Genomic DNA, 26,304 nt, shown 5'->3' on the forward strand with positions numbered 1-26,304 from the left:
ACATACACTCTTCCCTCCAAGACCTGCTAGTCAGACAGTGGAGCACTTTCAGTAACAGACTAATCCAGCTCTGCTGTAACAAGGAACAGTACAAGATATTATTTTTACCAACAGTGATCAAAGTGTTTAACACCTGTTTACTGTGCCGGGACTTCATAGAACACTGAGCCACCATCAGGACTATCAGGACAGACTCGTGAACATGAGCTACCATTGCACATCTGTTAATATTTATGGCAAAGGACACTCTCATAATAGGCGGCACGGTGGCTTAGTGGGTAGCACAGTCGCCTCACAGCAAGAAGGTCCTGGGTTCGATCCCTAGGTGGGGCGGTCCGGGTCCTTTCTGTGTGGAGTTTGCATGTTCTCCCTGTGTCTGCGTGGGTTTCCTCCAGGAACTCCGGTTTCCTTCCACAGTCCAAAGACATGCAAGTGAGGTGAATTGGAGATACAAAATTGTCCATGACTGTGTTTCACATTAAAGACTTGTGAACTAATAAACCTTGTGTGACGAGTAACTACCGTTCCTGTCATGAATGTAACCAAAGTGTAAAACATTACGTTAAAATCCTAATAAAACAAACAAACAAACATACAGTATTACATATACATTACATGTTATATGTATTTATTCTATTTATTTGCGTACACAGACACAGTATTGTACATTGCACATATGTTAATGTTACTGTAAAGAACACTTTCACAACAGTTTATTACATTACATATCACATTTCTTTATTCTATTTATTTAACCACATAGTTTTGTACAGTAATACTTGCTTTCTTTAATAAGTTTTACTATAATATACTTTATTTAATGTCTCAAGATTAATAAAGTGATCTATCGGTCTGTCTGTTTGTCTGTCTACCTATCTATCATCTCTCTTATGAATACCTTAAGTCTACACGCCCCTGTTACAATGCCAGTTTTTTTTTTTTTAAGTTGTTCAAACTTGTTTTGAATGCATTTTGAGCATCAAATTCAAAATTTATTTCATTAAAAAAAAAATACAATCAAGTTGGTTGGCCAAAACATTAAAAATCATTTATTTAGTTAAGTAAAGGTTTAAAGGACTGTACTGCATTTTACAAATTGTCCTAACTTTTCTGGAAATGAGGTTTGCATTCATGTTTGTAGAAGTGTGCTTCATTATAATCCTGTTTCCCCCCTCACAAAATCTAAAGCCTTAAATAATCCAAGGGTTGAAGGGTCTTGCTTGAGTGTGGTAGGGTTTTAATCTTCTGGTCAATAGTTCAGTACCTTAATTGCTGAGCTAATACTGCCCAGTGATGTGTTAAACAGTTTAATGAGTAATAAGCTTAAAGCTTGTAGGTAAATAATTAGCCATCTAGTGATGACTGTCGGTTACTGGTTAAAAGAATTCGGCAAAATTTGCATTTCTACATTTACACCAAAAACACAATTCAAGTGTTCTAAGGAACAGTATTAAAAAAATACAATTAAATGTATACTAAAGACAAAATACTTATATGCTGCTTTCTTTTATGAATTGCATGGCTGGTATTACAACAAAACTTACTTTCATTCTGTGCAGAGATGAGTCAAGTGGCTAATGACTTCCTGCCTCAAGGCTTAATCAAAGTGCTATGGGGATTAATCAGGAAATTACTATCTGCTTTCCATTTTATCTGCACTGAAGTGTCCTTTTAATTAGTGAGCCAATATTCACTCAAATGTCCATCAAATCTGTTAGAAGACACCAACCCAAAACATCGGCCTATAAATCTGCAGCGTTCGAGATTACTGTTTTGAGCTGAGAGTGTTAGAGTGTGAAATCAGATTATGAGGATTTACACTGGCAAGATAAACAGTGTATGTAAAGTGATCAGAGCCACAGTGGCTTAAAAAAACACAACTGCTAGTCTCTACACATGCTACCCTGAACCGAACACATCTCATCCTCAGTGCACACACACAAAGCGAGAGAGAGAGAGGGAAATGAATGAGATACATTTCCCTCTGATGCAAAATCTTGGTTGGGTTGAGTCACCACAGTCACTACCTGCTGATGTCATGCTCCGCTCAGCTCACTCATGACCTCATCCATGCTCACACATTTAAATAATACTACGCTACTGAATACAAGGCCAGTTCATTTTGCTGATTTACAAAACCTATTCCAACAAAAGAATCATTAAATGACAGTATATGGATGTGTAAACTGTCTTTTCTAAGTATTAAATTATAAACACCAAAATGTCTAAGAGCACAAACTAAAGGTTGGGACAAGGACAAATCAAGACCAGGAACCCTGTAAAATGTCTAAAAAAAAAAAAAAAAACACCCCACCACCCAAAAAACAATCATACAAAAAAAAAAACTTATCTACAACAGACAATGCGGTCCTGGTTATAACTATATCATGTCACGGACTGTAAAATCAGCCTTTTTCTGTGAAATATGCAGTTTGCTGTGAAATTCAAAATTGAAGATGTGTGTTTAGCAATTTAACATTCATTTGCATAGCGCAAAATGCACTATGAGGCGGTCCTAGCAATCATACGGCAATTAAGTTATTTCTTACTTTAGAAACTCAGCAAACTCTAAAGACGCTCGGTTACACTAGCAATTGTAAAACAATTAAGTTAGCAATCACTTAGTCAAAATGTCCAAGATGTCGAAGTCTAAAGCAGCGAAAAACATTACTCGGGTAACTGAGTTTGGAAACCAATTATGTGGACAAAGGGGGGAGGGGGGTCAACACGCGGACGAGCATTTAGGTTTCCATTCATCTATTAAGGTAGGCTGTGCTGTGTATTGTAGCTTCCATTTATTCTATCATTCAATTTATTAGTGTTATTTAATGACAGCCGTTAAATGTGGCACTTTAAAAATCACTGAAATCTGTGATTTTTGAAAAACAAGGTGAGTGAAATTAAGCACATTTTCCTGTGAATTTAGTTATAGAGAAGCATTAGCAAAAAGCTCAGGTGTTTATGAGTCAGGATAAACTCAAAAATCTTCCTTCAAGTGAAAAAAGCTCCACACCAGTGGGCAGTATAAGCCATTCACTAAAGCACAGCCTTCGTTCTTTAATTTTCGTTTAATTTGACAGGGATGACAGATGAGAAAGGCTTCAGTGTCCTGCTGAAGATTCGGGTAAGAAGCTGTAGGAAGAATGATGACCTTTGCCTACAAACTCCGGCTAATGGAAGTTAAGCAGGACCATAAGCCTGGCCTTAACAGAAATTAATGTGATAATTACTGTCATGTATTGCAACTGAAAACATTTATCACTGATCATATATAGCATCTTAATGTTTTTTTCCCTCTATTAGAGTATATAGAATGATTGCTGTTGCATGTGGTTGACTATTTGTGCTGGCTTCAAGTGATGTCCAAGGACCCACATATAGCAAAGTACCTTGGTAAACAAACAAAAAACCCACATTATCTATATTGCGTCAACAAGGTTTCAGCAGACTTGTGTTCTTACATTTTGGCCTATTTGTATTGGAATCGGGAGATGTTTTACTGAGGGAAATATAAAGCACTGGATAAAAGCATTTGCTGAAGGCAATGAATGTAATAATGTTATTACCATAATAGTATTACCAAATGTGAGCTCATGTGAAGTTATGGTAAGGTTATGCTGCTGGTAACACCAGTGCGTGGGCTCACAAATACAGAAGGTGATGGTGTTATATGAACCTAGCTATGAAGGGGGGCACATTTCAGTGCACCATTAGTGCTGGTCCCAAGCCTGGATAAACAGTGTGAGGGTTGCTCTAGGAATAGGATTGCCACCTACAGTGGAGAAAATAAGTATTTGATCCCCTGCTGATTTTGTAAGTTTACCCCCTTACATAGACTTGAACAGTCTATAATTTTTATGGAAGGTTTATTTTAACAGAGAGAGACAGAATATCAACAAAAAATCCAGAAAAAAAACATTAAATAAAAGTTATAAATTAATTTGTATTTAATTAAGGGAAATAAGTATTTGATCCCCTACCAACCAGCAAGAATTCTGACCCCCACAGACCAGTTATGTGCACATGAGGCACACAAATTAGTCCTGTCCCTGTATAAAAGACTCCTGTCACAGAATCAGTTTCTTCCATTCAAATCTCTCGACCACCATGGGCAAGACCAAAGAGCTATCAAAGGACGTCAGGGACAAGATTGTAGACCTGCACAAGGCTGGAATGGGCTACAAGACCATCAGCAAGAAGCTTGGTGAGAAAGAGACCACTGTTGGTGCGATAATTCGAAAATGGAAGAAATACAAGATCACAGTCAATCGGCCTCACTCTGGAGCTCCATGCAAGATCTCACCTGGTGGGGTAAGAATGATTCTGAGAAAGGTGAGGTCAGTCCAGAATTACACGGGAGGAGCTTGTCAATGATCTCAAGGGAGCTGGGAGCAGAGAAATGCTGGATATGACCCCAAGAACACCATCCCCACCGGGCATTTCTTTGCCTCCAAACACGGCGAGTGGAGTTGATGCCAAAGAGCTCAATTTTGGTCTCATGTGACCATATCACATTCTCCCAAGCTTTCTCTGAATCATTCAGGTGTTCATTGGCAAACTTCAGACGGGCCTGTACATGAGCCTTCTTGAGCAGAGGGACTTTGCGGGCACTGCAGGATCTCAATCCATTACGGCGAAGTGTGTTACTAATGGTTTTCTTGGTGACTGTGCTCCCAGCTCCCTTGAGATCATTGACAAGCTCCTCCCGTGTAATTCTGGATTTTTTGTTGATATTCTGTCTCTCTCTGTTAAAATAAACCTTCCATAAAAATTATAGACTGTTCAAGTCTTTGTAAGGGGGTAAACTTACAAAATCAGCAGGGGATCAAATACTTATTTTCCCCACTGTATGTCTGATCAAAAACTTGAACGCTGTCATATATGGAAACACTTTCGTGTGGCCAGATTTGGACGCATCAGAACATACCACAAAGTATGCCTTGGTTTGTCGGGTAACTTGAACACGACTCCAATTTTGGATTTTTTTTTCATCCTGTAGATACTGAGGTGAGATGAACGCTTTATTTCTTTTTGACTTGCCTGACAGATTCAGAAGACACGGTCTCATCTTCGTCCTCTGTCACACCAATAATAGACACAGTGCAATAAGCTATCGGTTAACTCGTCACTCTATAAGGGCAGCTGATTGCCTGATGAAAAAAACGTAGAAAGCAACAATGTAGAAAGTGTCCCAGGAGTGAGAATACATTTTCCGGGACTGAATATTAAAAAAAGGACAATTCCGGGAAAACCGGGACAGGTGGCAACCCTACTCAGGAAGGACACCTGACATACAAACTGTGCCAAATCAAATAAGAGGATGAATGATCGCCAGCCAAAAGGATTAATTCCATTCATTCTTCTTCTTCTCCTGGGCCTTTGTCCCGCTCGGTTGCGGGGTCAGCTCTTCGGCGGATCATGATCCGCGCATCGATTTGGCACAATTTTTTACGCCGGATGCCCTTCCTGACACAACCCTCCCTATTTCATCCGGGCTTGGGACCGGCACTACAATGCACTGGTTTGTACATCTAGCGGCTAGGTATCTATAGGACAATTCAGTGGCATGTCTTTGGACTGCGGGAGGAAACCGGAGCACCCGGAGGAAACCCACGCGGACACGGGGAGAACATGCAAACTCCGCACAGAAAGGACCCGGACCGCCCCACCTGGGGATCGAACCCAGGACCCTCTTGTTGTGAGGCGACAGTGCTACCCACTAAGCCACCGTGCCGCCCAATTAATTCCATTCATTAGTATTACCAAATACCCTCCTATGATAAAGTGTAGTACTTTTTGAGTCACACTAACTTTCAAAGAATGAACTTAACTGAACTTAGGCTTCTTTTAAAGTGAGTTTAAAGTGGTATATAACATGCAGTACATATTATACAGTTTAAAATGAGTAATTACAAATTTCACTTTACTGAATGTATTTTGCTAAATTGTTGCTAAAAAACATTTTTCCCCACTTAATCTTAGTAAAATATAAAAAAAATAAGAATAATATTTCTAGAAGATACTAAATCTACCATTGCATCCTTATCTGACTGACACACTGGCTGTCTGTAAACCTGGTTTTAGAGAATAACTGACAAGTTTAATCAGCTAACTTGGCAAAGTCTTTATTTGGAGATGTAGACAGGACAGCTGTAACACTGCCTAAATGCCTTTAGATTGATTCAGACTGCTGACACACACACCCGCTGCCCATCAGATAGCAGAGCTAGGAACGGGTTGGCTAGGATGATGGTGTAGATATCCTCTCCACTGCATAAACAGCTCAAGTAAACAGATTCAAGTATATCATCCAGCACTGCTTCCACTAATAATACTGCCTATAGATCAGATTAAGCAAGATGACACATCAGTTAAGCTGGCTGGCACAGTAGGAGTCCAGCTATGTGATGAAAATGATATCATGAACATGTTCCTGGGAATAAGTGTGGTAATGTAGAAAGCTATTAATTATGCTCACACTTCATGGTTCTTTAAGTAGTAGCTAAAATATAGCTGATAATTGCTGTTAAAGATCCCTTTTTAATATTTTGTCATTTAAACTTCACAAAGTGTATTAAAGTGTATTTAGTCTTAAAGTGCTTTTGGTCTGTCCTGTATCTGAAATATTATTTTATGGAATGAAATTAATTAAGCAAAATATTCACTTCCAGCACAGAGCTTAAAGCACTCTTGGGAAACATTTATGGGTAAGGAATAAGGTGATGGTAAATGCTAAAAAAGCTATATAAATCAACGAAGAACCTGGAACCTTAAGCCAGTGCTCTTTTAAACATCAGGGTTTAATTTTTAGGTTAGTATTGATTTTGTCCAGTCAGGAGACATGGGTTTAATTTCTGTCTCTGGGTTCTGTTTGTGTTTAGGCTAGACTGCTCTTCTTGTGTCTATGTAGCTTTCCTCCAGACACTTTTTTGCACCTCAACTTTCATTTACATTTTCAGTATTTAGCAGACGCTTTTTATCCAAAGCGACTTACAGTACTGTGACGGTATATTGTCTAAGCAATTGAGGGTTAAGGGCCTTGCTCAAAGGGCTCAACAGCAGCAACCTGGCACTGGTTGGGCTTGAACCAGCGACCTTTTGATTACTAGTCCAGTACCTTAACCACTAGGCTATGTGTGTTGGCTGCTTCAAATTCCTCCTGATGAATGAGTGTGAAAGTCTGAGTAAGTGTATTATGCCCTATGTAACATCGTTTTCCCAGTCTGTGCCCAATGTTCTCGGAATAGGCTTGTGGCCCAGCAGGAGCCTGGACAGAGTGTTGTGAGGCCAAATATTTTCTCTTATGAGATTAAGAAATGTCTAGTGGACTTTGATGTGAAGGTGAATAAGAAACGTGAAGACCTATTAGTGTGAATTTTATTATAAGCCAACCTATGTTTTCTAAAAAGTAAGCAGACATAACACTTAAAACAGTAAGGTGCAGTCTGGAAAGCTGCCTATTATAATAAGTGCACTAACAATGGCTTTGTTACATTTATATTTTCAGTATTTAGCAGACGCTTTCATCCAAAGTAACTTACAGTACTGTGAAAGCATACTGTCTAAGGGTTAAGAGGCCTTGCTCAAGGGCCCAACAGTGACAACCTGACAGTGATGGGGCTTGAACCAGTCCAGGATCTTAACTGCTAGGGTACAACTGCCCTACTCGTTACACACTGTAGCACATAAAATTCCTTTTTTAAATAAAGCCGGAAAACTATTCACATATGCTATGTAAACAATGTCCACCTGTCAAATTTCACAGATGTAGGCTGGCCCCTCAAGACTTTTCTGATCATATGGTTATTAAGGATTAATAAATATAAATGAATTGTTTAATAATTGTTGTTTGAACAGAATAATAAGAGGATATAATTTACCTAACTAAAAACAAAGACTCTTATTTTCAGGGTTTAGGTGTCCATATCTAAGAAGAAACCTGGCAAAACTTCTCAACTTTCAATATAAGTAACTCAAATTTCAACAATAAACAAACAAACTGACTCAGCTCCCCACAGCTCTAGAGAGCAAAAGTCCATTCAGTCTGCACCTCAGCATGTGTGAAATGTGTGAGGAACAGTTTCTCTAAAGTAAATGGAAACACTCTAAGTGGGTGCAGGAGCTGGAAGAGGGGTGGTATTTTTAGGGCATTCCTGGCCTGTCGTTAGTCCTCTTTCCTGACACAGACTCGTCCTTAGTGTAGGAATTTTCTGTGCTGCTCGTTTTACAAGGCAGACATACAATACCTGCGCATATATCACTTACAAGCAGACAGTAAAAATATATAGCCCTACACGAGGAGTTGAAACCACAGAATGCTTTATCTCTGAGCACTACAGAGGTATTTGGACATGGTATCACTCAGAAAGATAAGGATTTCAACAATATAACAAGCAAATAGGGGCTGTGGTAGGTCATTAGTTTATCTTCGGTGCACTGGTGACCACAGTTTACATTTAGAGATGGTCAGAGACCCAATGGACAGTTTAACAAAATTATTCAAAGTCTTTAAATTGTACACAAACCAAAACGTTGTTTACTAGCCAAGAACTCTTTGTCCAACTTTTGCTTATGGTCAGTACAGCTATCAAGTAAGAGAAGTGTATCTTATCCAAAATATCTTTAATACATTCTTTTAATTATTAGCTTCAGCAATAATTCAGCAAAAAAACATTTAACATGGTCCTGTCACAGAATGCCACCTTTAAAATATGCAAGACAACCAGATTTCTGCCAGGCAACTGTAAGTGCTATTAGCATCAAAACATTTAGGAGCTGAGCGGCAAAGCATTAAGCCAATCCAGCTCACGGAACAGGTATGCAGAAAGCAGTCTGAGTTTCCAGTAAAAACACTCCTGGTTTTAATTTTTTTTAAAGTTCATCTGAAAACAATACAAGCAAAAAATGTTTTCAGTGGCTTTAACGATTGGATTTTCACTTCTGAATAATGGCACATGAGCCTAGGACCACCATGCTTTTTCTGAAGAGGTGTAAATCACACCGTCAGTGGAATGTAAAAAAAATTCTAGAGTATTAAATGACCATGCATTTTAAGTAAAGAATCTCAATAAGCAGCATGGATCAAAATACAAAAACTGTAGAAATTGGAATACATGTGATACCAAATGTGGAAGGTATAACTGTAAGTTTAGTTGTCCGTGACATATTCCAGTAAGGGATCTCAGGTTCAACACTGCCCTGAAACATTTTAAGCTTCTCCTAAATCCAAACACACTTGATTCAAATTACAGAAGTCATTTACTGTATTTGGGAACAGGCTTTTAAGACTGGTGATGAGCAAACCCATCCTAAACCCTACTGGCAAGTCTTTATGTTACTGAATTTGAGTATGAGAATTATGTATGTGTATATTTTCTTAAACTATTTATCATGTTTTTAACCTTTTCATTTACATTTTCAGCTTTCAGCAGACACACTTATCCGGAGCGACTTACAATAAACTCACTGTGTAAGTGCCTCCACAGTCAACATTTCCCTACTCTAGTTTTAAGTTTAACAGTCCAAGGTAGGGATGTCCCGATCACGTTTTTTTGTTCCCGATACCGATCCCGATTATTAATTTTGATCCCGATCCGATACCGATTCTCAAACCGATACTTGTATTTTCTAGATATTGTCTAGATAAGAACTAGATAATACTGTTCACACAGTGCACACTTCAAGTACATTACAGTTATTCAAATTAATCCAGTGTATATGTTTAACAACTAAATAGCTCTGCAGTGCTGTAGGAAAAAATGCTGCATCCAAGCTATTGCTTAATGTTTTTGTATTTTTACAAAATCAATCAAAATGAGTGAGATAATTAGTTTTACTTTAAACTTTACATTCAAAGAAAAAAAAATGTTTAATGCAGTGATACACTAAACATGAACAGAAATCTGTGTAGCAGCTTAACTTGAATATAAGAAAAAAAGTTACTTAAAAGCATTACAGTAAAACCTGAATACCTAAATAAAATGGAAAGGCTCTTTTGTTATGAAGGAAAGCCAGTTCTTAAAGTGCTTGTATTGTGACAATGGTTTGATGGACGTTTGTACACGAAGTGAGTGTGTTTTGACCCTTTAGGCCTTCCATAGAACATGACTCAACTATCGGCTATTCGGTACCGTAACAGAAGAAGTTAATAAAGTGTTCTGCTCCCGACAATATGTGAATATACTGTGCATTTATTTCTTTATTAAACGAGTGCATCACTACGTTGTTTTGTAAACCGGTGTGATCCTTAACTCACACACACTCTCACACATGAAGGCAGCTCTGCTCCCACCGCCTCGTGAAATGCTCACACTGCAGACGTTACACTTCACTGTTGGACTTGTTTTACTTTTCAATTTAAACTATTTCCACACAGCAGACATGCTGACGTAACACAAAAAATCGGGATTAAGATCGGGTTTAGTAAAGCCGATTCCGATCAATTAAAAAATGCCTTGATCGGCCCCGATCCCGATCTTTGAGATCGGATCGGGACATCCCTAGTCCAAGGATACAAATCTGCTAAAACTCTGTTAGAACTAGGGGTGGGTTTATAAAATCGATTTTTCGATTTTAATCGATCTTTATTTGAACGATCCGATATCGATTCATATAAATGCGAGATCGATTTTTTAAATACGCCCCTTTTTACGGTGCACACGGAAATCTGTTACTATTGTTACCCCCTTTAATTTCGCGTGACCAGCCACTGTTTTTTCATGCAACGAGATCTGACCTGCACATCAGTTTAGCATGGCAGAAGCTCAAGTTATGACCACTACACAACTTTTTGCACTGATTTTCGCTCGGCTCTGGATTCGGGAGGAACTCGGTGTTCGCTCTGCGATCAAAACTCGGCTCTCAATCAATGTGAGAAACAGCGAGGGGAAACACAGGGGAGAGGTTGGAAACAGGTGGTGGAGCGCAATATAGTTTCTATCAGAATACATCAGCACACGCGAGATCGTTCTCTACAAAACAAAATATTTATTAACCTCCAACTCACTACAGAACGATCCATGCTGCTCGTGTTGCCAAATCCACTCAGATTCATTTATTTCATCAGCGCACAAACTTTGATTGCTCGCTACTTGTTGATGTGCATGTTTGGACGTGGTATCATTAAACCTTTCATCACTTCTCACGTGTGTTTTCGTGACAAAACGTAGTTTTGGAGACCAGAGAAGCTCGCCTGTGATTCCCCCTGGTGATGGATGGTGTAGTGTAAAACTCCCCATCGCCGATCAGTCGTGTAGTGTGAACATTACAGTGACCACGTGTTAATCAGAGTGTCGTGTAGTGTAAACTTGGCATAAGCTGTACAACAGCCAGGTGTATGTTTACATTACATTTACAATGTTGTAGCATGTCAGACAAATGGAAGAAAACAGTAACATTCATTTTTTATTATTATTTCATTTGTCTGACATGCTACAACATTGTAAATGTAATGTAAACATACACCTGGCTGTTGAATGTTACTGTTTTCTGTTTTGGATTAATTATTTATGTAAACAAAATACACAAATATTTTTAATAATGAGTGTTCTTTGTACAATTATCACATTCGTTCTCTGAACATCTGTACATATGTAAACAAAACCTGTTAATGTAACTCAAATATGCCTAAATGTGTTGAATCGAAACTCGGAAACATCAACTCGGTGTTCGCTCTGCGATCAAAACTCGGCTCTCAATCAATGTGAGAAACAGCGAGGGGAAACACAGGGGGGAGGTTGTAAACAGGTGGTGGAGCGCAATATAGTTTCTATCAGAATACATCAGCACACGCGAGTTTTACAGTATTTCTGACCTGATTGTTCTCTACAAAACAAAATATTTATTAACCTCCAACTCACTATAGAACAAGCCATGCTGCTCGTGTTGCCAAATCCACTCAGATTCATTTATTTCATCAGCGCACAAACTTTCATCTCTTGCTACTTGTTGATGTGCATGTTTGGACGTGGTATCATTAAACCTTTCATCACTTCTCACGTGTGTTTTCGTGACAAAACGTAGTTTTGGAGACCAGAGAAGCTCGCCTGTGATTCCCCCTGGTGATAGATGGTGTAGTGTAAAACTCCCCATCGCCGATCAGTCGTGTAGTGTGAACATTACAGCGACCAGGTGTTAATCAGAGTGTCGTGTAGTGTAAACTTGGCATAAGCTGTTCAACAGCCAGGTGTATGTTTACATTACATTTACAATGTTGTAGCGTGTCAGACATATAAAATAATAATAAAAAATGAATGTTACTGTTTTCTGTTTTGGATTAATTATTTATGTAAACAAAATACACAAATATTTTTAATAATGAGTGTTCTTTGTACAATTATCACATTCGTTCTCTGAACATCTGTACATATTTAAACAAAACCTGTTAATGTAACTCAAATATGCCTAAATGTGTTGAATCGAAAATCGAATCGAAAATCGAAGATTGAATCAAATCGGGACCTTGTGAATCGGAATCGAATCGATCCAGGAAATTAGTGGCGATACCCAGCCCTACTGTATACTGTCACAACTGTAAGTCGCTTTGGATAAAAGCATTTGCTAAATGCCAAAAATGAAAATGTAAATGAATGCTGAACTGGTTCCACTCATGGTGTTTATGTTCATTGTACTGTTTTACCTTTCTGCCTCTTTTACTACATTACACAAATTCATTAAGTAAACTAATAAGCCTTGTTTATATAAAACTTTGTAATGTGTTTTATTCTTTGATGGAAGCCATAAACTTGGTTATCATTTAACCTTCGATTAATGATGGTCATACATGTATAAGAAACTGACAGATAGTGTATCCCTATCAATAATGTTTAAAATTCTATGAGAAACTAAAGATTTCTGTTCAATGTAAGTTAAATATGATAACGCCTCCTACACACAAACACTTAAGCCCAGCTGCTTTAATACTGTTTGTTTGTTTTTGTAACGCCATGTTGTCATATGTATAACATTCACGGCAGGAATCAGTGTTTTACGCTAGTTTTATTTGTTTTGTATTATATATATGCTACTTTAATAACTGAGAAGTTTCTCTAAGATTTAAATGTTGGAGTGTATTATTAGGTGCTGTCAAGTCAATTCCAATTCCTAGCGACCATATGGACGGTGTTTCTCCATAACATCCTGTCTTCTTTTTGGGTTTATTTGTTGTTCTTCTAATTGTATCCATCTATCCTGTTGCTGGCCATCCTCTACCTTCAACTCTTTTAAGCGTAATTGTCTTTTCCAATGTGCCCAAAATAATAGAGCTTCTATTTGGTTATCTGGGTTTTAAGTGAGACTTTAGGTTTGATTACCACATTTAACATGTTTTAAAACTTGCTTAAGATATTGTAAAAAAAAAAATGTTTAAACCCTTTTTCAAGTTTGTGCTATCAATCCAAGATGAGTGATGACTGGTCAGAAAAACTTGCACTCAAAACTTAAAACACCACTTATATTATTATTTCTCGATTATCGAATTCTCGATCTAAAATATCCTCTTACATAGAAGTTATTTTAAACAAAAGTATTTGCATTATTTAGCCACAGCAATTTCATGCAAAAATATTCAATCATCCACATTTCCACCCAGAAACAGGCCAACAGACGCTGGTCATGTGACCCGTCATTCAGTCTAATTAAGCTGACGCAGGGGCTGCCGCATCAGAACATAATTAGTCTTGCCTTTACCGAAATAACTCCCCTTACTGAGAAATGGGTCAGGGCATGAACTCTAAACAATGGCATTGAAACAATGGCACCACCGCTTTGATATGCAGATAGGAAAAGAGGATGTACACTGATGTTCCTCCAGAGAACGTAATTAGGAAGTCCTGCACCACGCACACAAAAACACATTCACAGACGCACGTTTCCAAGACTCTATACTGTGTGGTCTTTATCCACTTTCCATTCATATTAACTTTTCACTCCAGTTTTATGAGTTCACGTGCTGTTTTTGTCTTCATTCAAACGGCTATGAAAGCACATGACAACAATATCACACGAGTATGATTACACTTCAATTCAGTTGTATTTGCTTAGTTCCAGGACTGGGACTACAAAGTAAACTGACAGAAAATAAATGAAAAGTTCTTTTTCTAGGAATAAAATCCTAAAAATTAATACCAGTTTGTTATAGAATGTAGACTTCCATGTGGAACGCATGCCATGCATACCAATGAGAGGCTGAACTAAATGTCCGACTAAGGCCAACAGTAAAATAAAACAGGAAAAGGAAACCAGCGTTGCCTGTCCTGATTTTCCAATACAATAATGTCTATTATCAGACAGAAGCTTCGAAACTGCAGGGGAAAACATCTGACAAAACATATGAAATAGGCTTAGCCAACACTGCACAAACATCTCAGAAAGTATTGTTCATAGTTTATTTATTATTAGTGCCTTTCATTTCAACTATTAAAGAGTTATTTACAAAGTTCTCTTGTAACCACCTTTTTACTACTAGTCTGAAAAACAGGCAGGAATTGATTGAAAACTGGAAACTAGTAGCAACAATTCTAAAACTATTTAACACCAAATTAATAGCTACTGTTATTGTCACATTTTCTATTAGATTTCTGGAAAGTAATTATGCACATTAAGAATATACCATAATACCAGCCAGTACTATAGATAAACTATTTCTGAACAAATATCCAAGGAATTCAGACCAGAGCGTAACCTGGAATGTATCTCCCACATAACTATGCACCAAGAGGAGACCAAACTAATCCTTCTACTCAGCAAGATTTATGTGTATTAAATATAAAAAAGCAAAACAGTTTCTGTTTATTCTCCAATGCAAAGTAAAACACCTGACACAACACAGGAGAGATAACAGAGCTAGGTAGTATGATACAATGCCAAATCACACTTGTTGAAACAGATTATGCATCACATATCATTTTTTCACACTGGTGGCAAGCTTAAAAATCAATTTTATCATCTAATCATTTTATTTTATTTTCATTTTTTACCGCCGCTATATCCTGGGTCAGGGTCACAATGGGTCTGGGTGCAAGAAAGGAATATCTTGGACAGGGTGTCATTCAATAGCAGGGCTTCAACCTTATAAGTAAGATTAGAATATAATGGATCATTTCAGTATCCCTAGCCAGATGTTAATAGTCATTTTTGCAAGGTTGCTCAAAAAGGGCTCCAGGCAGCAATGTGTGTGCACCTATTAGCAATGAGTGTAGCTAAAAATGTTAACTCAGCTAGATAAAAGTCCTATGTTTCAGCTCTCTTTTCCATTGAAATGAATGAAAGAATGAATCAGTCATATATTGTTAATTACATAACAAGCTTATTTAAAGAAACTTGGGAGAACCAACAACAGAAAAAACACCCTTAAAAAACATGACATGACCTAACATCAAACAGGTTCAACTCCAAGTACAAATGTTTTCACATGTGGAAAACAGTATCAGGAAGCCACAGGAGGTCTGTTTACATAGGCTCTTTGCTCTGACTACTCCCACGATGCATTGGGAAAACAAGCAGCCAAAAGAGCGAATGAGAGCACTGGTTCTGCTCACTTAGCTCTCTGTTGGCCAGTCAGATGAAAGGTATCTAATGTGCATTGTAAAGTAATCTGATGAACACTGGAGCTGTCTCATCTTTTGTGGTGTACAGTACCCTGTGTCCTGCAGGTGAGAGTTTCCCCTGATAGCAATCGGTCCCTCAAGACAAACACAAGCCTGTCTATTATCCCACACTGCTTTCATGTCTCTGAGCACGTGCAGACCTTCAGCTTAGACACAGCCTCCTTCAAAGGACTGACAGGAGTGCAGGTTAATAAAAGCTGAGATCTGAACTAAATTTCAGAAGCTGGGAGGTCCATGGGGGTTAAAGTAATGCCAGTGTAAGAGTGCAGTATCTCAGTAAAGGTTTCAATCTCAAAAGCTTGTACTGGTTCATGAAAAAAATATAACATTATAACACTGCACACTGAGCCCTAAAGTGCTGAACTGGTGTATGTTTAGATTTAATATTAATATTTAATACATTTGAGAAATGAGTAAATCTATTGATATCTATTGAGTGATAAACAGAAAATCCGAATAGTCACACAGCAGATAGCTGCTGAAGCTTCCTGGTACTAAAGGAGGTCAATGTTCTTGTATTTTGGTGCAGAACAAGTACATTATCTTTTGCAGAATTGAACAAATCAAACAAAACAGTACGAGACAGACTAGCCAGTAAACAAGAGTTTAGGATGGAGGTTGGAGCTTGGAATCCTGAGTTCTGATATATGTATAATAACAACAAAGGATAAATGACTTAGGTGTATCTTTGATTCAAAAGATGACCAGTATAAACAATAAAATTATGCTGCATGGAAGTTAAAATTATATGCATGTTGATAATAATACATCATTTCTTATAAAAGCAAGTCTTGCTTAAGAACCTTACTTTATCTCCAGGAAAATACATTTTATCTCGAAATAATAAAAGATCACTTGTTTAGAAATTCTCTCAGTAACTCCCTTCAGAGTAAAGGTAAGATTAACAACAATGATACTGAAATATAATTGGTCCAATAAGTCTAATTATCACCCAGGTTTAATATCATCACAGAAGGCATAACATTCCTTCTCAAAATGCATTGGTATTTCTGTGAATCCATGATGCCAGTCACATGGTCAAGACTGCTAGTCTCCACAGCAGAAAAAAACATGCCCACATCATCACTTCATAGAACTGTGTCCCAGAACTCTGCAGGGCTATCCAAATTCCTTCTGTTGTATTCCAGACAACCTCCACATGCTTTATTAAGTCAGTGAGTACAGCTCTGAAGTCCTTCAGTGATCATCTTATGGTTGCCACTGACTCATTTGTCCCAGCCTTCATCAGGTCATACAGAATGTAAGGTTTTTGCAGTAACACAGGGTTTTTTCATTGTCCTGATGAGATTGCTAAGGCCTCTGGTTAAGATTTTCAGACTTTCTCTTATAGCCAGACAGACAACCCACGCAGACACAGAGACAACAAAATATAAATAGAAAAGACCTGGACCGCTACACCTGGGATTCTCGCTGTGAGGCAACAGTGCTAACTTAACACAGTCCGCCACTGCATCAAGAAATGCAACCTGAAACTCTACTGAAACCTGAAACTCACCACCAAGGTCTCTGGGCCTAAGCTTATCTCAAATGGACAGAAAATTAATGGAAATGTGTTCTGTGGTCAGACCTGTCCACGTTTCAGCTTGGTTTCCCGTCAAAGTTATCCACAGCTAAAACTAAAAGGACCATCCAGAGTGTTACCAGTCAAAGCAGCAAAAGCCAACAACCCATGGCATGAGTGACTTACAAGGTACCACTGATACAAAGGTGTATATTCTGATTTTAGAGAGACATGCTGCTATCAAAGTAACACATTTTCCCAGGAAGTCTGTGGTTATTTCAACAAGACAACGCCAGGCAATCTGTACACACTACCAACAATATGGCTCCATAGACACTGAGTGTGTGTGCTTAACTGGCCTGCCTGCAGCCCAGATCTGTCTCCTATTAAAACGTAAGGTGCATCATAAACTATAGAATCAGACAACAACAACCACGGACTGTTGAACAGCTGAAATCTGATATCAAGCAAGATTCTTTCTACCTCCATTACTTAAGTAAAGATTTAAGAGGATTAACAAATCACAGATTCTTTTTTTTTTGTTAAATTTCAAATGTCCCAGCATTTCTGGTAACTGCATTTGTACTATTTTTGAGTTATAAATCTTTACTTTCTTTGGGGGTTCAGTAGAACAGATTTCAACTGTATAATTACACATTGACATTATTATTAGTTCTGGGGAAGAATTATGAAGAAATTCAGAAGAATTCCTTAAATAAGAGAAGAAATGATAACCTGTTAATGTCTGGTGTATCTTAGCAATACAAGAAAAAATCCTTAACAGCCAGCCCCATTCTGCTCTGCAAGATGAAAGCTTTGGAGCAATGTACAGTGTATCACAAAAGTGAGTACACCCCTCACATTTCTGCAAATATTTTATTATATCTTTTCATGGGACAACACTATAGAAATAAAACTTGGATATAACTTAGAGTAGTCAGTGTACAACTTGTATAGCAGTGTAGATTTACTGTCTTCTGAAAATAACTCAACACACAGCCATTAATGTCTAAATAGCTGGCAACATAAGTGAGTACACCCCACAGTGAACATGTCCAAATTGTGCCCAAAGTGTCAATATTTTGTGTGACCACCATTATTATCCAGCACTGCCTTAACCCTCCTGGGCATGGAATTCACCAGAGCTGCACAGGTTGCTACTGGAATCCTCTTCCACTCCTCCATGATGACATCACGGAGCTGGTGGATGTTAGACACCTTGAACTCCTCCACCTTCCACTTGAGGATGCGCCACAGGTGCTCAATTGGGTTTAGTCCATCACCTTTACCTTCAGCTTCCTCAGCAAGGCAGTTGTCATCTTGGAGGTTGTGTTTGGGGTCGTTATCCTGTTGGAAAACTGCCATGAGGCCCAGTTTTCGAAGGGAGGGGATCATGCTCTGTTTCAGAATGTCACAGTACATGTTGGAATTCATGTTTACCTCAATGAACTGCAGCTCCCCAGTGCCAGCAACACTCATGCAGCCCAAGACCATGATGCTACCACCACCATGCTTGACTGTAGGCAAGATACAGTTGTCTTGGTACTTCTCACCAGGGCGCCGCCACACATGCTGGACACCATCTGAGCCAAACAAGTTTATCTTGGTCTCGTCAGACCACAGGGCATTCCAGTAATTCATGTTCTTGGACTGCTTGTCTTCAGCAAACTGTTTGCGGGCTTTCTTGTGCGTCAGCTTCCTTCTGGGATGACGACCATGCAGACCGAGTTGATGCAGTGTGCGGCGTATGGTCTGAGCACTGACAGGCTGACCTCCCACGTCTTCAACCTCTGCAGCAATGCTGGCAGCACTCATGTGTCTATTTTTTAAAGCCAACCTCTGGATATGACGCCGAACACGTGGACTCAACTTCTTTGGTCGACCCTGGCGAAGCCTGTTCCGAGTGGAACCTGTCCTGGAAAACCACAGTATGACCTTGGCCACCATGCTGTAGCTCAGTTTCAGGGTGTTAGCAATCTTCTTATAGCCCAGGCCATCTTTGTGGAGAGCAACAATTCTATTTCTCACATCCTCAGAGAGTTCTTTGCCATGAGGTGCCATGTTGAATATCCAGTGGCCAGTATGAGAGAATTGTACCCAAAACACCAAATTTAACAGCCCTGCTCCCCATTTACACCTGGGACCTTGACACATGACACCAGGGAGGGACAACGACACATTTGGGCACAATTTGGACATGTTCACTGTGGGGTGTACTCACTTATGTTGCCAGCTATTTAGACATTAATGGCTGTGTGTTGAGTTATTTTCAGAAGACAGTAAATCTACACTGCTATACAAGCTGTACACTGACTACTCTAAGTTATATCCAAGTTGCATGTCTATAGTGTTGTCCCATGAAAAGATATAATGAAATATTTGCAGAAATGTGAGGGGTGTACTCACTTTTGTGATACACTGTATGTTGCTACAATAATTTAATTGGTTATCCTCTTCTTGTAAAAACCAATGTGGGTGTATCTACTAAAAGAGTGATAAAACTTGCAGAGTAGGGCTTTATAAATGTGTTTCAGTTTTGCTCTCACTGTTCCCATCCAGCCTAAGACACACTTGTGTTGGGTTTTTATAGAAGAACAATGGGTTTCTCTGAGTGGCAGTGTCTCTGCGAGTTGGCATAAACACTCTCTTATTCATGACCCCATTCATCGCTTTTTGCAGTGACTCGTTCCTTTGTTCCTCCTTGTACTCTTTACCTTCCAGTGCTGAAAGAAAAGCCCGGACCAACAAGCTGGTTTTAGTTGGTAACCAACTTTAGCTGGTCAGACTGGGCATTAATGGCATTCTGGATGGCTTTTCGATCATGGTTAGGCCGGCAAGGCTGGGAAACCAGTTGGACACTCAGCTAGACCTGCCAAACACCAGCGAAATTTGCTGAAACCAAAAAAAGTTATCAATTTTGAAAATGTTTTAAGCAGAGCCCTCCCTAAGTTCTTCTTTACACACTAAGAACCATTAAACACACTGACACATGTTTGGAATTCCTTGGGTATACTGGCATGTTTAGATGCACACAGGAGTAAGCAATAAAACAGTATGATTTTTTTACAATTAATTTTTTAATTACTCATTTTTGCCATAATAGCAGAAATCATTAATACTTCTACCAGGGATGGACCACTCCTATTTTTTTTAATAAATATATTTTTTTAAATGCTAATATCAAATACTAATCCAAAAATAACATTCACACGTTAACCAATTCTCTGCAAACAGCTCATGATGCAATAAAAATAACTTTAACGTTTCTCTAAATCTGCGCTGATACAAGTGTATTGTATCCATTATTCTTTTTTCCATGGTGGGTTCGGTTTCCCCAGCTTCACTAGTTGCAATGCAGTAACACACCTCAGACAGCATGCCAGTCCATCTTTGGGGCTTGCCTATACCCCTGCCAAACAGAGCCAATTATTTCTGTATGTAGATGGCACCTCATGGATTCTGCTGTAAACACTGTTTAATTTGGCCTTTGTGTCTCGCTTGCTTTTACCACTGAGCTTCTTTTTATTTAGACACTGAAAGATGGTGCCACTTAAAACTGTTGAACTGGATATGCTTCTTCACCATAATGTAATTATTTTTTACAACTTTTAAAGAGTACCAGTTTTGACCAACCTATGTAAAAACTAAAAAATTAGGAAGCAATGCCACGAATTAAATTAGACTACTAAATTAAAGTATTTAGTCTTAAAACAACATTTGCAGAAGTTTCAGAAACAATTAAGGCTTTAAATACTTTCAATGTCAGTTAGTTGAGAAACTACATGAAAAAAAGTTCTACGTCAAGTGAAGCATAAACTTGTAGTACTTTACTGCAGCCACGGCTACTCCCTCGAGATTCCTTCACTATCAACTGTTCTATCAAAGCTTTGGGATCCGTCCATTGTTCCGTCCTTTGCTCCAAGTCTCTGCGGGAAGTTATGAACCTAAAACATTTAGCAAGAGCCAATACCATTCACCCCAGTTCAAGATGCAGCAAAGTGAGACCTACTACTTACAGTAGTCTGATTTTCTTGTGCCCTCCCAATGCCAATAAATAAAAAATCTAATTAAATAAAAGCATGTGCCTTCCAAGGGAAATCATAATAAAAAGTCCAAATAAAAAAGTCCTTAGAACTACACTGATCAGCCATAACACAAAACCACCTCCTTGTTTATACACCTACTGTCCATTTTATCAGCTCCACTTACCATATAGAAGCACTTTGAAGTTCTACAATTACTGACTGTAGTCCATCTGTTTCTCTGCATACTTTTTTAGCCTGCTTTCACCCTGTTCTTCAATGGTCAGGACCCCCACAGGACCACCACAGAGGAGGTATTATTTGGGTGGTGGGTCATTCTCAGCACTGCAGTGACACTGACATGGTGGTGGTATGTTAGTGTGTGTTGTCCTGGTATGAGTGGATCAGACACAGCAGCGCTGCTTAAGTTTTTAAATAGTGTCCACTCAATGTCCACTCTATTAGACACGCCTACCTGGTTGGTCCACCTTGTAGATGTAAAGTCAGAGACGATCAATTGATGCTGTTGCTGTTTGAGTTGGTCATCTTCTAGACCTTCATCAGTGGTCACAGGACGCTGCCCATGGGCCGCTGTTGGCTGGATATTTTTGGTTGGTGGATTATTCTCAGTCCACCAGGGACAGTGAGGTGTTTAAAAACTCAATCAGCGCTGCTGTGTCTTATCCACTCATACCAGCACAGCACACACTAACACACCACCACCATGTCAGTGTCACTGCAGTACTAAGAATGATCCACCACCTAAATAATACCTACTCTGTAGCGGTCCTGACCATTGAAGAACAGGGTGAAAGCAGGCTAAAAACGTGTGTAGAGAAATAGATGGACTACAGTCAGTAATTGTAGAATAACAAAGTGCTTCTATATGGTAAGTGGAGCTGATAAAATGGACAGTGAGTGTAGAAACAAGGAGGTGGTTTTAATGTTATGGCTGATCAGTGTATATATATATATATATAATCATAAAATGTCCTTAGCAAACATCTTGTTTTTCCAAACTAATCAGGATGGGCTGAATATAAACTGACTTAATTATGTCAAATTAACACACAGTTTAAAGAATACCCTCAGGAAATGAGTCATGAACTAAAACAACTCTCAGATTTCTGTCTACCTTAATAAGCTGTAATATGTAGGTTCTAAATAATTTTTAGTATCAAAGCAGAAGTGGAATAGAAGCAAGCAAACAAGAGAGTCAGTTTAAAACCACCTACATATTTCAACAATGGACTCTCTGATAACCGTTGGTTGTTATTGTGTGGTTAAATACAAGATTCAACTGAGGAACATCAAAAGTCAAAGGCATAACAAGGATCATAGAGAAACCCAAATTACAAGAGTGGGTGTCTAAACTTTTCTCATCCTGTGGGACTGCAGATAAGCATCCATTACTCAAGCGGAAATAACAACTTAAGAATGTTACAAAAATATAAAACAATAACTTGTAGCTATCAAAGATAAGTGAAAACACTTCTGTAAAGTCCATAAAGAAAGCCAACCTGAATACAGTACAGGCCTAAAGGACAAAAATAGACATGATGCAGATCTTGCTGCTGGAGGAAGATAAACACTCTGAGGTAATTGCCAGCTGTGATGAGAGGTATTATCCTCCCATCAGTAGGGGCACGGAGGAAAAAATACATTAAACAGATCAAGTTTAAACTTTTAACAGCTACTATCTAAACACACATCATTGCTCTTACAGGGCTTTTACATGCATTCCCTCAAACAGGGCGTTGTCACAAAGATTTGAATATACTCACCAAAACAAAAAGCAGTAGTATGGAGAAGCATGCTAATGTCAGTTGCAAATTATATTACCAGGTGCTGCCTGAAGCTCAATGCCAAGGAATGATTAAAAAAACAGCCCCAATATTCCCCCTACTGCAATGTAGTCATAAAGCAATAACACCCCTGCAAATAATCCCCCTGTTGACAGCACCCTAAAATTGGAAGAGTGTGTGTAGAGCAGATACAGGTCCCACTGCTGGGTTGATGCCCTCCTATGGCCCTGTCCATCTATACTCATGTATTAAACCATATCCTGCTATTTTCTTCATGCTCTTGAGACTGGTGCTGGGAGACACAGCAAACCTTCTTGCGATGGCACAAATGAATGTGCCACCCTGGATGAGCTAGATTATCTGTGCAATTCAAATGGGCTGCAGGTACCACCTCATGCCAGCAGTAGTGACCTGGTCACTAGCAAAAGGCAGAACTAGAACAGAATCAGTAATGAAGGATAAGGAGAGAGTATTTGTCTGTGACCACCACATGCCAAACCATTCCCTTTTAGGGGTTGTCGTGCTGTTGCCTCTCCAGTGCACCTGTTGTCACTTTTATTTGCACTAAAGCAGGTGAAATTCATTCAAAAACACTTATGCTTCATTAATGGACAAATTCATTTCACTGATGTTATACTATCAGTGAGCATTCGTTTAATCTTAGAGCAGCACATATATAGCAAAAACTACTAAAGTAAAGCTTGCAGACTATCTAAAATGCCTAAAATTCAAACAACCTTAAATGTTTTAGTCCTACTAGGCTTTAGTAAGCACTGGATAACTCAAGACTGCCCAATAGTATTTGTTTCTGTATTAGTAAAGCTATGCCATGGAACTCAAGGAGTAACAGAATTTTTATTTACGTGATAATTTAACCATCCCACTTAGAAATTCCACAACCAACCCCTTTTCTGTACAATAATAAATCTGTGATAGCCTACCTAAGCTGTTACCCAATGTGCCAGGACAGACGTACAACACAGAGCTCAATGAGTCCACGGGAGTTCACACAACACACACTGATGCAACAACAGCACCCTTCAGACTAATATCAGCTGCTCACAAGGATGAAGCAATTCCAGCAATTAGGGTTTTAAGATCCCTCCAGGGTCCCATATAGTCAATATAAATAGTGCAATATGATATAAATGAACACATTCAATACACAGTATGTAAAATAATAATAACTCAGGATAAGTCCAACAAATACCAGTAAACATAAATACTGAGTTATTTTAGCAAAACCTGAAAACAAGTATGTACAATCCACTATATAAAACAAATTATGTGCTTTTAGCTTGTGGCAACACTTTGGGGAAGGCCCATTCCCATATGACTGTGTCCTATGCTCAAAAGTATGTTAAGGGTGTGTTTCAGAGTCCTGACCCTGTGAAACTCCTTTGGAATGAATTGGACCATCAATCGCCAGCCAGGCCTTCTTGTGCAACAACCGAATGGACACAAATCCCTACAGTCACACTCTGAAATCCAGCTTTAAGTTTTTCCTGAGGGGTAAATGATGTACCGGCCATACAGTGCATTTTGACTGTAAGCACAATGATCATATTTTGCAGTTAATACACCAAAAATGTTAATTAATTAATAGATAGATAGATAGATAGATAGATAGATAGATAGATAGATAGATAGATAGATAGATAGATAGATAGATAGATAGATAGACAGACAGACAGGTGAACTCCAAACACACTACAAACTGTACAAACAGGTGAACGCCAAACACAATACACACTGTACAAATAGCCGAAGTCAAACACTACATATTGTACAAACAGGTGAACGCCAAACACACTACATACTAAAAAACCGGTGAACCGGTTAAGATAGATTCACGACTCTGTGAATGACTCATACGACTACCAACAGTTGAAATCAAAATCGATTCCAAAGCTTGATGAATCGAATCGGTCAACTGCGCGTAAAGAAAAATTCAACAGGTGGATGATACGGGGTGAATATCGAACAACCCCCTTCAGTACAAACAGTACACTATATCGGCACAAAGCCCAATGATTTTATACCCTTTCTAGTGCACTAATGTAGGACGCATGGGGTAATTTGAGTTCCATCCATAATTTAACGTACCACTAGTAGGACCTAGTATTTGCAAGTCTAAGTAACAGAACTCGTTTAGCCAATTAACTCTATACTGAAAACAGCCATTCTGTTCAGTACAACACCCAGAACCCAATACAAACCAGCTTCAGTTCATTTAAATGCGTGTTCAATAATATTAATTTTCTTATCATATACTTACTCCTCCATTATCGTTTTTATTTGCATACGCAGTTCTTCCTCCTCCTTTCACGGGCATTCTGCGCTCTTCTTAAAATTAACGGAACAGAAATAATCAGAATAAGCTCGAGTGTTAACGTTTTCTTAAAGTTCTTGTCCTGTTAAAACAGGCATGGCAACTGTCAGGCAATACTTCAGCTATATCTCACACTCGGAGGAGTACACTCAGTCCGAGACAGTTCAACAGCGAGGGACTCCCAAACAAGCCAGCCCACTTTACGATCATACCAAACGAAAAACAGGTGTGTTCACTTCTACACACCAAGTATACAATTAAAAATACAAAACGGTGCAGTGAAAGTAGGAAACGAAAATTGATAACACAAAATAGAAGAATAAAAATGAACACAATGTATATCCAAATATTAATTCCAAATGCTTAGACTAACAATGAGTGACCGCGAACTTCACCACCGCTTAAAATGGAATCGTCCAGCTGGCAGCATTGATTTAACTGTTCTCTGAAAGTTCCATGCCATGGCAAACAGATCTGAGTTTTAGGCTTATTAACATTACAAAATTATATAATTACATCCTGTTTTGTATTCTAAAGTGTACTGTCCACTTTATTAGTAACCACAAGGTGTTGAAAAACATTCTTTTATCCAATATTTATCTTTATTTGGATTTAGCCTCTGGTTTAAGCAGAAGACGTGACATTTTTATTAAAATACCTTTGGAGCCCACAATGTCATGTTTGGTAACAAGGTTTCCAAGGCCGATGGAGTTAAAGCTATGCCAAAACAGTATTCATTATGTCCATAAGAGCCCGCTTCCAGTCCAGTTTCCAGTAGCGTCTAACCCTAATCTGTATTGTTTGTGATTAGATCTCCAACAGTGATCCTCAAATACATTTTTAATCAAGACAGCAGTTTCAATAATATTCTTGTTACAATTTTTTTTCTGGGCTTTAGGTCAGGTGACCGTGACAGCAACTACAGAATCTTCCAGGACATCTTCTGGAACCAAGCTTTGGTGGCTTGGTGTACTTGGTATCATTGTCCTGTTATAGTGCCAGAGAAAGCAAATTTTGA

The 26,304-nt window shown here is 38.6% G+C and overlaps 1 protein-coding gene across 1 annotated transcript in view; it reads right to left on the reverse strand.

The window, feature by feature from the left end:
* Positions 1-25,444, reverse strand: part of LOC134318276 (tight junction protein ZO-2) — an 81,520-nt gene extending 56,076 nt beyond the window's left edge. The window contains exon 1 of the mRNA XM_062999112.1: positions 25,233-25,444. Within this exon, the coding sequence (XP_062855182.1) occupies positions 25,233-25,289 (57 nt within the window). The 5' untranslated portion in view covers positions 25,290-25,444. The remainder of the gene's footprint in view (positions 1-25,232) is intronic.
* Between the last annotated feature and the right edge of the window lie 860 nt (positions 25,445-26,304).

The sequence above is a fragment of the Trichomycterus rosablanca genome, chromosome 7 (assembly GCF_030014385.1).
Source record: "Trichomycterus rosablanca isolate fTriRos1 chromosome 7, fTriRos1.hap1, whole genome shotgun sequence".
Taxonomy (NCBI): domain Eukaryota; kingdom Metazoa; phylum Chordata; class Actinopteri; order Siluriformes; family Trichomycteridae; genus Trichomycterus; species Trichomycterus rosablanca.